General features: G+C 41.4%; 1 protein-coding gene across 1 annotated transcript in view; it reads left to right on the top strand.

Moving 5' to 3' along the window:
- The first annotated feature begins 1591 nt into the window (after positions 1–1591).
- LOC143023750 (inosine-5'-monophosphate dehydrogenase 1-like) overlaps positions 1592–13831 on the top strand; it is a 155049-nt gene continuing 142809 nt past the window's right edge. Inside the window, exons 1-4 of the mRNA XM_076182355.1 lie at positions 1592–1615; positions 10001–10091; positions 10903–11039; positions 11333–11435. Of these exons, the coding sequence (XP_076038470.1) occupies positions 1610–1615; positions 10001–10091; positions 10903–11039; positions 11333–11435 (337 nt within the window). The 5' untranslated portion in view covers positions 1592–1609. The remainder of the gene's footprint in view (positions 1616–10000; positions 10092–10902; positions 11040–11332; positions 11436–13831) is intronic.

Here is a 13831-nt window from a genome sequence, read left to right as displayed (position 1 = left end):
GATTTTAATGGGGTTTGGATCATTTGAAAGCTGAATAAATTTGCAAACTTTTTATTGTGGGGATTTTTTTTTTCATGATAGAAGTTGATATATTGCATTTTGAAAAAAAATATGACACGTTTCAAAAAAAAAATTCTTTCTCCTAAACTAAGAGGAAATTCCAAAAACGCCACAATGATTTTTTAGGTATTGCTATGGAGCATTTGTGGAATTTATTTCAGCATGCTCAGTCAATGGATAAGTGAGGAGATAGAACTTTTGTAATTGGTCAAAAACTGTTTTTTACTAATAACTTCATTGTTTTTCAACCAAATGATATGAAAATTGGTGGTGAACATCTCAGTATATGTATATATAACATATTAACAATTCGCGAACTTCCAATCATAATTGACGAAGTTCGTTTTCGAGCGCGACGACCCCCTTAAATGTTCTCGAAGTAACCCCCAATTATAAAAGGAAAAAGGCCTTTGATATTCATATGTAATTTTCTCAAAATGTTCTATGTATGGATTTCAACAATTCTGTTCATAGCCATAGTGTTGCTTTATTGGTAGATATTACTTTGATGCATGTCTTAGATTTTGCTACATCCCTTAAAAGGGGAAGAAGCCCTTGGTAATAGAAAAAAATAGTTCTGTGCAACTTGTTTTATCATTTATAGGAATGTCTGGAATTTGTGTGTGCAGAATAGTGTAAGATGTCTTCTACATAGTGATTGCCTATGCACTTGGCATTTGGTACAGTTTTAGTCTTGTTCCTAGAATCAGGACAGAGGAGAATGACCAAAATTATACAAGAGCTTAACCATATGAAGACAGGCTTAGTCATCTTAACTTACACATTCTGGAAAGATGAAGAGTGCTGGGTGATCTAATAGAGATATTCAGATGGATTAAGGGCTTTAATAAAGGTTATGTAGGCAGGGTCATGTTAAGACAGTAGGCCAGGACTTATAATGGATTTAAATTGGACAAATAGTGATCGCTGAAACAAATGGTTGTTTTAAAGAGATTATTAGATAATTATGGATAGAGGTAACAGGTGGTAAGGGACATGGAATTGCCTAGTGTAGGCCATATGGTCTCTTGCAGTCTCCCCCATTCTTATGTTGTTAACAGAATTAACCAGGGCTCTCCCTTGGATGGAACCCTGCAAGGTGTGGAGTTAGTTCTGGATGGATATAGAATTAATTGTAGTCATATATAATACCAAGTCACTAGGTTGAAGGGTGCACCACTGGGTTTCTTCTACCTTTGACGAGTTAAACACTATATGAGGAAGGAGCCTTTATTTGTACGACATTTTGCTTATTACAGCTTTTTCAAGTACAAGTTGAGATACATATGCTTGAGATTAAGTAAGGGGAAAGGAGAGAATGGGGAGAGAAAAGAAGAAGGGGGGAAGGAGGAGGAGGAGAAGGGGGGGTTGGAACACTGGGAAAGAGTGAGAATGCTGGCCCAAACGTCTGTGGGTGAAATGTTCACAAAGGGTGGTTTAAATATTTAAAAAAAAAAGTTTCTTCTACCCTAAAGTCTGTGATTTGATCCCTAGGATGGAGTGTTTAGCAAGGGGACACTTGATGTGACCATACCATTGGGCTGTCAGCATGGAGGTAGGATATTGTTAGGTGCATTTTTTAATACCCCATCTGGGGTATTGCCTGCATGTTATTGTGGGGTGATAACCCCAATGGACCAGAGCCACACATTTTGTCTGTGATAGAGAAAATCTCTCTTCATAGAGAAATAGTACTTTATTATACTGCGACTTCCTATGTAATGCTGTCCCCCCACTCTTGATACTGTCTTGTACCACTTCTTTGAATGTTCATTTCCTTTTTTTGCCGAACTCTGTGGTGGGGGAGAAGAATGCTGCCACCACTTGAGTTGTAAAAGGTGACAAACATGGGACCGGGATAGGACCGGGCATCCTTTTTCTGTAGCCCCAAAGGGTCTTTTAATGTGTGTGGATATGGTACAGAAGAGAGTAAAAGGGAGGAAATAAGCAGTATGTTTGTAAGAAGAAAGATGGATGTGTTGGCATTGAGTGAAACGAAGTTGAAAGGGAGGGGCAAGTTTGACTTTGGGAATGTAGTTGGTAGGGTGTCAGGAGTGAAGAGAAGAGAAGGGGTGGCTTTATTAGTAAGTGAAGAATGGGTAAATGTGTGGTGGAGTGGAAGGAGGTTTCTTCAAGGTTAATGTGGATAAAGGTGAAACTGGAAAGGGAGATGTGGGTTTTTGTAAGTGCAAATGGGCCTGGTAGTGAGAAGAATGTGGAGGAAAGGGAGGTTTTATGGATAGATTTAAATGAGTGCATAGAGCAGGGGTTCTCATTAGGGGTGAAATTCACCCCCAAGGGGGAATTTTGGGTTTTCTGGGGATGATTTGTGACCACAGTCAGTTTACGGGGTGAGGAAAGCAGTTATAGGTTTTGGCCTAACTGGCCTGTCACCTGGGCTAGAATTATACTAATATGGGAAAAATATATACTAATTTGGAAAAAATAAAAGGGTTTTTAGTAATATTTGCATATTAGAATGCACTTTTTGAAACAGGGAATCTTGGAAAGGAGGGGGGAATGACATTCAGAGAAATAGTGAAAGGAGTGAATGGGCCAAGTAAGGCTGAGAACCCTTGGCACAGAAGGTTTAGGGAGAAATGTCAGTGTAGTGGTATTGAGAGGTATTCCAGATATATGGGATAGGAAAGCTTTTAAGAGCAGTCAAGAATTTTTATGAGAGTAGTAGAGCTTGTGTTAAAATCAGAACTGGAGAGAGCAAGTGGTTTGAGGTAAAGGTGGGACTTTGTCAGGGATGTGTTATGTTGCCTTGACTATTCAATCTACATGGATGGGGTGGTGCAAGAGGTAAATGCAAGGGTAGTGGGAGATAAGCCAGTTCTTGTTTGCTGACAACACTACACTTGTAGCAGGATCAGAGGAGGCTTATAACAAGGTGGACAGGAAAGCACTGAGGGAGGTATTACAGATATATGGGATAGGGAAGCTGTTAATTGCAGTCCAAAGTTTTCAAGTTGGTAGAGCCTGTGTTAGAATTAGAAAGGGAGAGAGAGTGAGTGGTATGAGGTAAAAGTGGGGTTGCATGAGGGATGTCATGTTGTGATGAGTGTTCAATGTGTACATGGATGGGGTTGTGCAGGAGGTAAATGTGAGGGTAATGGGCAGGAGACTGGAGATTATTAAAGAAAATGGAGGGAAGTGGGAGGTGAGCCAGTTGTTTGCTGATGACATTGCACTTGTAGCAGTGTCAGAGGGGGTATTAAGGGAGTTAGTGATGGAGTTTGGGAAGGTATGTGGTTGGAGAAATTTTTAGGTAAATGTATGTAAAAGTAAGGTGATGAGATGTAGAAAGGGAGAGGATGACAGTGAGTTGGAAGTCTTAAAGGAGAGAGGCTGGAGGAAATGACTAGTTTTAGGTATTTAGGGTTGCTGCATGTAACAGGAAAGGGAGGAGTGGAGGTAAATTGTAGATTGAGAGGAAGTGCCTTATGGGATTAAAGTATCATGAGAAATAGGCATCTGGGAATGGATGCAAAGAGGAGATTATATGAAGGGGTTATTGTGCCAACTTGGAATTTAAGAGAGGCATGTAAATTTGTGTTCGAGATGAAATATCTTAAGTATGTTAGGGGTTATAAGGTTAGAGAGAGAAACAAGGAGGTGAGAAGGAGAGCAGGGCTGAAGAGGGAGCTGGCAGATAGTTCTAATGAAAGATTATTGGGATGGTTTTGACACATGGAAAGAATGAGTGAAGAAAGATTAGTGAAAGAGGTGTGGAAGGCAGAAATGGATGGAGTGAACTTGAGGGGACAATCAAGGATGAGATGGATGGGGTGAAAGGGACTTTGAGCAAGAGGGTGATTTTTATTGAGTATGAAATGGAGAAGGCAGGAGATGGAGGTGTATGGCTATGTATAGATACTTTGATGCAAGGAAGGGAGTGGGTGGGGGATGGAGGGGTGTAGGGAGTGGTCATGTATGAATATTTTGACACAACCCGACAGGATTTCTCCCTCTATTTTCTGCATGAGGGGAGATGGTAGCTGTGTAAATGAAGTGGTCCACTGTGGATTTGCTGTTTTGCTGTATTGCCTCTGACAGAACAGTAAGCAGGATACAAGGATGACCCTTCATCCACAAGGAGCTAGGATGAGAGGGAGGAAAGGATGGTGGATTGGAGTGGATTGGGTGCATGCCATTTGACTTGGCAGCTTCCCTTATAAGGATGAAAACCTGTGGTATATAGATAGAAAGATCTTAAACATGTTTGAGACTAAATTTTTTAAAAGTGTGGTAGTTGTTGTTAGGATGGATAGAAATGTGGAGGTGGTGCTGAGAGGTTTGGGTATAGAGTGAGCAAGGACTAGCTAAAGAAATGGAGAAAAGAAGTAGACCAAGAATGGATGGATGGGGTGAAGGGGGCAGTGGAAAAGAAATAGAAATATTTGTCAGTAAAGGTAGTGTGCAGAAGGTAGGAGTGGATAGAGAATGGTTGCAAATGAAGAAATGGTGTTGCCTGGAGCTATGTTCTTGTCTACTCCATAAATTTGAATGATTGAGGTAGGGGTTGCCATATAATGAAGTGGTGGAGATGAGCCAGCTCTGGCTGTGAGGCCCTGCTATGGAAGTTCCCACTGTGTTGCCTTTGATGGGAGCAGCAGTAGATGGGTTTGGGTGGGTATATGCCTTGACACAAAGACCTCCCCTTTGTGAGAAGGGAATAGGCCTTTTGGTGTGCGCATATATATTTTTTCCCTTCGTTAGTTGTGTTTGTGATATCATGTGATGGGTGAGTGGGTTTGAGCAATAGAAATTGTATTTAGTTAGTTGTATTATACAGGAAGGGAGCTATGCTTGTGGTGACCCGTCTTTGTATCTCTCAGCATCAAGTTTTTTCTTAAAATCTTGAATAGTGTTTGCACACTGTTTCTTTGTCCAATTTGTTCCAAGTATCTATCACTCTGTGCGGGAAGCTATTTTTCAGATCTCTTGTTTTTCCATTGTCCCATTTCAATAAGTCATTCTTATCTAAGATTTCCATTCCCTTCATAATTCTGTAGATAGTAGGTCTCCTCTTTCCCTTCTTTGTTCCAAAGTTGGTAATTCTAATTTGGACAGTCTTTATTCATATGTCATTTTGGAAAGAGTTGGTGCCAGCTTTGTTGTTGCTCTTTGTATTCTTTCGAACTTCTTTATATTCTTTTTGGTACTGGGTATCCATAGTGTTGCTGCATACTCGAGTTTTGGTCTTATTAGTGTAGTTAATTTTTTTTTATCATTTCCTCATCCAAATAGGCAAATGCCACTTTTATTGACCTCGATAAATTCTGGGTTTCCCCGACTATTTTTTAACCCCTTCCATACGGTGCCGCCTACGTAGGTGGCATGAGGAGCAAGTGGATACACGAGGCTGCCATATCGGCATCTTGATTATATTTATTGTAGTTGCCCCTGCGTAATGACATACTCTCTAAACTGTCTTCATCACATTTTCTATGGTTATCAAAATTCACGGGTGAAAGAGAGAATGATTGATATAAGCGGTGACTATTTTTTATGATGCGAGTATTATGATGAAACATCATACATCTGACAGCTAATGCTGCCCGTGAGATTTTGGCCCATAGTGAAGTGGTTAATATGCTTATCCGGTGTCATGTCTTTGCTGATCATCACTCCAAGGTCTTTTTCAGAGTTTACTTTTTTTACCTTTTCTTCAATTATTTTATGTACTGATGTGTGGGAAAGATTGGTTTTGTAGTTTACATGTGGTGAAGTGGTTTTGGTAGATTATTATTTTGAAGGCTTTTGGTGATTATTGTATTTGTTTATTGTATATTTTTTCCATTTTTTTTTTTTTTATCACCGTCTGGGGTTTTGGCTGCTTGTTATTGTGGCAAAGTAGCATGCAGTTGATACTTTAGGGCAGTGGTTCTTAACCTTTTTTGGCAGCGACCCAAAATTTTGCACAAATCAAGAATCGCGACCCAAGCCTACATAGATATTGTCGGTTTTACTTTGAAATTTCAAAACACTTCAAATAAATTTTCTGCTTTGGAGTTTTTATTTAATAATGGTCTGCTTAGAATCCTAAAACTAGGCATCATGTATTTTAATTATTACAGTATGTAATTATAATATATTTGTAGTGGGAAAATAATTATTTTCTGCAAACCCTTAGCGACCCAATAAAATGGCTTGGCGATCGCGACCCAGGGGTTAAGAACCACTGCTTTAGGGTCTATATGGGGTGCCCCTACGGTCCAGAGCCACACATAATTTTGTCTATGATAGAGGAAAACTCTTCATAGAGAAATGATGACACTTTTATACTACGACTGTCCCTCCGTTATGCTGTCCCCCAACCCCTTGTTGCTGTCCAGTACCATTTTTCTGAGTATTCATTTTCTGCTGTGGGGGAATTCCCTGTGGTGGGGGAAAAGAATACTGCCAGCAAGTATTTCCACTTGGATGGTAAGAGGCGAGAAGAAAGGGACGGGGAGTGGGACTAGGCATCCTTCTCCTTGTAGCCCCACAGGGGACATTCCTAAACGAAAAAGTAAAGGCATAAGAGGGTCTGGGAGTTTTCTGACCAGCACCCTAAGGTTTGGGTCTTTTAATGTGCGTGGATGTGGTGCAGATGAGAGTAAAAGGGAAGAGATAGGTAGTATGTTTGTGAGAAGAAAGATGGATGTGTTGGCTTTGAGTGAAACTAAGTTGAAAGGGCAGGGTGAGTGTAAGTGGGAGGTTATCAGGAGTGAAGAGAGGGCGAGGGAGGGAAGGGATGGCTATTCTAGTAAGTGAAGAGATAGGTAAACGTGTAGTGGAGTGGAAGGAGGTTTTGTCAAGGATAATGTGGATGAAGGTGAAACTGGGAAAGGAGATGTGGGTTTTTGTAAGTGCATATGGGCCTGGCAGTGAGAAGAGTGTAGAAGAAAGGGAGGCTTTTTGGATAGATTTAAATGAGTGCATAGAGGATTTAGGGAGAAATGTCAATGTAATAGTACTGGGAGACCTTAATGCTAGGGTAGGAAATGGTCCAATTGATGGAGTGGTTGGGAAATGTGGAGTTCCAGGAAAGAATCGTAGTGGAGAGTTGATGGTGGAAATGTGTCTAGAGAGTTGATGATAGCAAATACAGTGTTTTGGAAGAAAGTCAAGCATAAGTACACATGGGAGAGGGTGGTGGATGGAAGGGTGGTAGATAGAGCGTTGATGGATTATGTAGTGGTAAATAGGACTATGATAGGAAGAGTTAAGGATGTACATGTGCTAAGGGGAGAGGGTGGGGGAATATCAGATAATTTTTTGGTGGAAGCTGAGTTTAGAGTGGAGGATAGATGGAGAAAGAGGAAAAGGAAAAGGAGGAGTACAAGAAGAAGCTGAAGGAGGAGTGGGAGGGAGTGAAGGATAGAGTAGAGCTAGGAGTGGAGGAGGAATGGGGATGGTTCAAGGAGGGAGTCACAAAGTGTGCAAAGATGGTGTGTGGAACAAGGACAGGAGGAAATAGAAGGAAGGGTAGTGAATGGTGGGATGAGGAAACAAAGAAGGTCGTAGAAGAGAAGCGAGCTTTCACAGATTGGTTACAAAATAGGACGAGGGAGTCATATGAGAGGTACAAAGAAAAGAAAAGAGAAGTAAAGCAAAAAGTAAAGGAGGCAAAGAGGAGAGCAGATGTGAAGTGGGGTAAGAGTATGACAGAAAATTTTGAAAGTAATAAAAAGATGTTTTGGAAAGAAATTAAGAGAGGAAGAGGAGGCGAATCAAGTAGAGAAGAAAAGGTAAAAGGTGCAGATGGAGAGATGATAATGGAAGAGAAGGCAGTAAGGGGAAGATGGGCAGAATATTTTAGGGAGTTGCTAAATGTGAAGGAGGATAGGGAGGGAAAGATAGTTGCAGTGGGAAATGCTAAGAAAATGAGAGTGATGAGTTAGGAAAATGGAGGAGAAATAAGAAAGGATGAAGTGAAGGCAGTTGTTAAGATGATGAAAGCAGGTAAGGCACCTGGTCTATATGGATGCAATGCAGAATGTCTAAAAAAGGAGGTACAGTGATGGTGGACTGGCTGGTGAGGTTATTTAATGTTTGCTGGAGAGAGTGTAGAGTGCTGGAGGACTGGAGGAGTGCCTGTATAGTTCCACTTTACAAGGGAAAGGGGGACAAGTGTGAATGTAGTAGTTTCAGAGGGATTAGCTTGTTGAGTGTAGTTGGGAAGGCTTATGGGAGGATCTTGATTGAGAGGATTAGGAGAGGAACAGAGGGAGTAATTGGTGAGGAACAGTGTGGATTTAGGACAGGTAGAGGTTGTGTTGATCAGATCTTTGTAGTGAGACAGATATGTGAGAAAGCCATAGGAAAGGGGAAGGATGTTTTTTTGGCTTTTATGGATCTGGAAATGGCTTACGATAAGGTAGACAGAAAGGCACTGTGGGAGGTTATGCAGATATATGGGATATGAGGAAAGCTTCTAGGAGCTATCAAGAGTTTTTATGAGAGTAGTAGAGCTTGTGTCAGGATTAGAAATGGAGAGAGTGAGTGGTTTGAGGTAAAGGTGGGACTTCGTCAAGGATGCGTTATGTCACCCTGGCTTTTCACGTATACATGGATGGGGTAGTGCGAGAGGTAAATGCAAGGGTAGTGGGTCAGGGATTGGAGTTGATTAAAGAAAATGGAGAAAAGTGGGAGGTGAGCCAGCTGTTGTTTGCTGACGACACTGCGCTTGTGGCAGGATCGGAGGAGGGACTGAGGAAGATGGTGACAGAGTTTGGGAGAGTATGTGATAGAAGAAAGCTAAAGATAAATGTGGGTAAGTAAGGTGATGAGATGTACAAGGGGTGAAAGTGGCAGTAGACTGGAAGTGAGCATTAAGGGAGAGCGACTGGAGGAAGTGGATAGTTTTAGATACTTGGGTGCAAATGTGGCAGGAAAAGGTGGAGTGAAGATGGAGGTAGAATGTAGATTGAGAGAAGCGAGTAAATGCCTTGGTGGATTAAAGAGTGTAATGAGGAATAGACATTTGTGGCAGAAACATGGAACATAAGAGAGGAAGAGAGAAGGAGTTTGAATGTGTTTGAGATGAGGTGTCTGAGAAGTATGATGGGGGTTACTAGGCTAGAGTGAGAAATGAGGAGGTGAGGAGAAGAACGGGGGTGGAAAGGGAGTTGGGAGATAGGGTTGATGAAAGAGTATTAGGATAGTTTGGACACATGGAAAGAATGAGTAAAGAAAGACTAGTAAAAGAGGTATGGAAGGCAGATGTAGAGGGAGTGAACATGAGGGGACGTCCTAGGATGAGGTGGATGGATGGGGTGAAGATGAAGGGGGCTTTGGGGAAGAGGGGAATGTCTGTTGAGGAAGGACGGGAGAGGACAGAAGACCGGGGTGAATGGAGAATGGTTGTATACGGATGATGTTGTGATGCATGAGGTGGAATGGGCAGGAGGATGGGGGGTGAGGTAGTATGTGTGAGCAAAATTTGAAGCAGTCCGAAGGGATTTCTCCCCGTCTTCTCCTTTTATGCATGGGGGGGTCGCCGATTTAATGAAGCGGCCTTGCTGTGGATGTGCTGTGTCTTGCGACACTGCTTCTGACCCAGGGCAGTGGACAAGGTGCAGGGATGACCCGTCATCCAGGAGGTGCTAAGATAAGAGGGAGGGTGGAGGGGTGTGGAGTGTATTCAGGGATGGAATGGGTGGGAATGATTTTATGCCTTTTCCTTTTTGGCTACCTCCCTAGTAAGGGGGAAAAAAGCCTTGATATATGTTTGTATGTATGTTTTTCCATGCTGTGGAATCTTGAATGTGGTTGTTATTGTTTGTATACTATGATGGTTTTCTTTTACCCAGATCATGTGCAGCTATTCTGCATGTTCAATTTATGTCTTCAATGGGTCTTTCGCAAGGAAAGTGGAGGTAATGTGTTAGGTGAATGTGAAGCATGGCTTTTGGTTTTATAGCTATGGGTTATTATTTCTCCCTAGGATTCATCACAAGGGAACTCAATTTATCAGATCAACCTCATCAGATTTATCAAGAATACTTATCCAGAGCTTCAGATCATTGGTGGAAATGGTGAGTGTAGTATTTATACATTTTAAAATTTATAAAATGTAATACGAGATGAAATGTGTGGGAAGTATGGTGGGGATTACTAGGCTGGATAGTGATAAATGAGGTGTGGAGGAGAGTGGGGGTGGAAAAGGAGTTTAGAAATAGCATTGATGAAAGAGTATTGGGATGATTTGGTCACATGGAAAGAATGAATGAAGAAAGATTAGTAAAAAGTGTGGAAGGCAGAGGTGGATGGAGTGAATATGAGGGGACAACCAAGGATGCGATGGATGGATGGGGTGAGTGGAGAATGGTTGTGTATGGATAATGCTGTGATGCATGGAAGGGAGTGGGATGGGGGTGGGGTAGGGAGTATGTGTGTGTGATAATTTGGCACAGCCTGAAGGGGATGGAGAGGGAGATTGTCAATTAAATGAAGCAGCCTTGCTGTGGATGTGCTGTGTCATGCATTACTTCTGACCCAGGCTGATGGGTGGGATGCAGGGAGGGAGGGATGGTGAATGGGAATGGAATGTGTGGGGGATGAAATGAGTGGGAGTGGTTTTATGCCTTTTAACTCTGGCTACCTCCCTTGTAAGGGGGAAAAAGACCTTGGTATATGTATGTAAAGTGTAATTCTCTTAAGTTTTGATAAATTCTAAGGTATAGTAATCATTTATAATATCACTAGTATAATGTATTATAATCAAGGAGTGTTGTAGGGTATTATATATTATGCACAATTTTTTTCACATGACCAACAGCATTTTCTTGAATTTGTTTTTATTGAGATGACAGCTTCCTTTTCATTACTTTTTACTTTTTCAAACAGTGGTAACAGCTTCCCAAGCAAAGAATTTGATTGATGCTGGTGTTGATGGGCTAAGAGTAGGAATGGGCTCTGGTTCCATCTGTATAACACAGGAAGTCATGGCAGTAGGAAGACCACAGGCAACAGCTGTATACAAGGTTGGCAGAAGCAAATTTCTTGCCAAATGATTGTGCTTTTAGCTTGATATTGATATAAAGAGGAAATCCTAAAGCACTTGTAATTCTTTGTAGATTGGTGACCATCAGATATGCACTTTAAGTAATCATGAAGTCTATTATTTAGTGTACCTTGCTGCATTGTTCTTGACCAGACTTGTGTGCTGAGGGATGAGAATTATCCTTTATCCATGATGTGCTAAGATACAAAGAGCACGAATTGTTTTTGTGCATGAAATAAGTGTATGCTATCCCCTGACAATTTTCATTCATAGGTGGCAGAGTATGCACGGAGATTTGGCGTTCCAGTAGTGGCAGATGGTGGTATTCAGACTGTTGGGCACATTATCAAAGCACTTGCCTTAGGAGCCTCTACAGGTAAATATTTATAACCATTTAACCACTTTGATATGACCCATATATTCGCGTGCAAACATTGGGTTGCCAGTCGTACAATGATTTGATGATGCTTCACGTCTCACACGTGAGATGCCCCATGTACAATGATTATGAGGCATCACAGGATGTGCATACATCTTTGTATTGCTAATTCAAAACTGATGATCATTATTATTATAATTAATATTATTATTACTATTATCATCATCATCACACTATTGTTATGAAAAGGCAAGGTGATTGAAAGGAGAAAACATGTAGACCTTATATTTATAGTTTTATCTCCTTTATTCATTTGTGTAATAATAACTTTTACTGGGAAACATTTTTTAGTTTATGACAGAGGGAGTAATTGGTGAGGAACAGTGTGAACTTAGGACAGGTAGAGGTTGTGTAGATCAGATTATTGTGGTAAGATAGATCTGTGAGAAAGCTATAGGAAAGGGGAAGGATTTTTTTTGGCTTTTATGGATCTGGAAAAGGCTTAAGACAGGGTAGACAGAAAGCCACTATGGGAGGTTTTGCGGATATACGGGATAGGAGGAAAGCTTCTAGGAGCTGTCAGGAGTTTTTATGAGAGTAGTAGAGCTTGTCAGGATTAGAAATGGAGAGAGTGAGTGGTTCGAGGTAAAGGTGGAACTTCGTCAAGGATGCATTATGTCGCCCTGGCTGTTCAACTTAAACATGGATGGGGTAGTGCAAGAGGTAAATGCAAGGGTAGTTTGTTAGAACAAGTTCCTGCAGGAGTTTATGGATTGGCTTATGTTGATGACTTAGCTATTGTGTGCAGCAAATCGACAATATTAGAAACGGGCCAAAAGATTCAAGAGATTATTAACTTAGCAACAGCATGGGCTAATTGCAGGGGTTTCAGATTCTCTGCTGAAAATACAAAAGCCGTAAGGTTCTCCAGACTAAGACGCAAGGAAGAGATACAGTAGACCCTCGTTTTACGCGGGGGTTAGGGACCGGGAACCCCCGCGTAAAACGAAAATCCGCGTAAATTTCCGCCACTGAAGGAGATATACTAAAACAATCATTAGAACCCTAATAATTTTATTTCCACAATGAATTGCCATATTGAACAAAATAATACAATAGAAAAATAGGAAAACAATACAATACAAACAAAAGAACAAGAAAAAACAGTGCATGAAATGAATATATGTAGAAGGGGTAGTAGTCTAGGTAGCAGTCTAGTCGGACTCGGCATCAGAATTAGCTGGACCACCACGTTTCTGTAAAAACATGGTGATGGGCAATTGTACTCGGCGCTTTTTCATGTCCTGCAAAACGGCTTTGTAGGGCGCCATAACACTGTCGATGCCATTCTGCGCCGCAATTGCCCTTACCATGGATGTGTCAGTCTCATAAATGGCAGCCTTGAGAGCGGAGGCCTGTCGTATCAAGGCTGCCAATGAGTCCAAAGTTAATCCTTCCTGTGGCTGGCTTTCTTCTTCAACATTGCCCTTCTCCTCCTCCTCCTCCTCACTGGCCGACTGGACGAGTTCCACCAGTTCCTCCTCAGACAGCTCAACTGCATGGCCACGAACCAGTTCCCGAACCTCTTCTTCCTCCATATCTGCAAATCCTTCACCGCCAACTTCCTTTGCTAAGGCTACAGTCTTCTTCACCTGATCTTCCACTTGCTCATCCGCTGAAAAGCCTGTATATATACAAAAATCCGCGTAAATTCAAAACCGCGCATAAAAAATCCGCGTAAAACGAGGGTCTACTGTACCAACATTATTCTTAGAGGGTGTCATATTACCATATGAAGATCAAGTAAAATACTTTGGTCTGGTTTTGGACAAAAGGTTGACATTCACTCATCATATAAATGAGGTTATATACACTGTTAAACAGCGACTTAATATACTAAAGGTAGTGTCTCGCTTCAACTGGGGAGCAGATCGTATAACTCTAATAAGGCTTTACCAAACATTGTGCCTTAGCAAAATCGATTATGGACGTCAAATTTATGGATCGGCATGTAAAACTTGTTAAAGAAACTTGATATAGTCCACAATATGGCTTTGCGGATCTGTTCAGGAGCTTATAGAACATCTCCAGTGGATATCTTGTATGTGGACGCAGGAATTCCTCCCCTGTATATTCGTTGGGAGGAATTAAGCCTAAGATATATATCTCGTGTCTTGACATCAGAACAAAATCCAAACTTCAAATATGTAAAGCAGCCGGTAGACAGAGCTCCAAGAAAAAGTACTCTGCCGAAACCTTTAGAAGCGAGATGTGAAGTTGGGGCAGAGGAGGTAGGACTTGTTCCTATTACAATTGCCGAGATCACGCCTCCCAAATTCCCTCCTTGGAACCGATGCCTGACTTTAATTTGTCCTCTTAAAAAGAAGAAAATT

This window comes from Oratosquilla oratoria, unplaced genomic scaffold (assembly GCF_046742065.1).
Source record: "Oratosquilla oratoria isolate Oo_2021 unplaced genomic scaffold, ASM4674206v1 SCAFFOLD57, whole genome shotgun sequence".
Lineage (NCBI taxonomy): Eukaryota > Metazoa > Arthropoda > Malacostraca > Stomatopoda > Squillidae > Oratosquilla > Oratosquilla oratoria.
The sequence above is the reverse complement of the archived record's forward strand: the minus strand, read 5'-3'. Positions and strand labels throughout refer to the sequence as shown.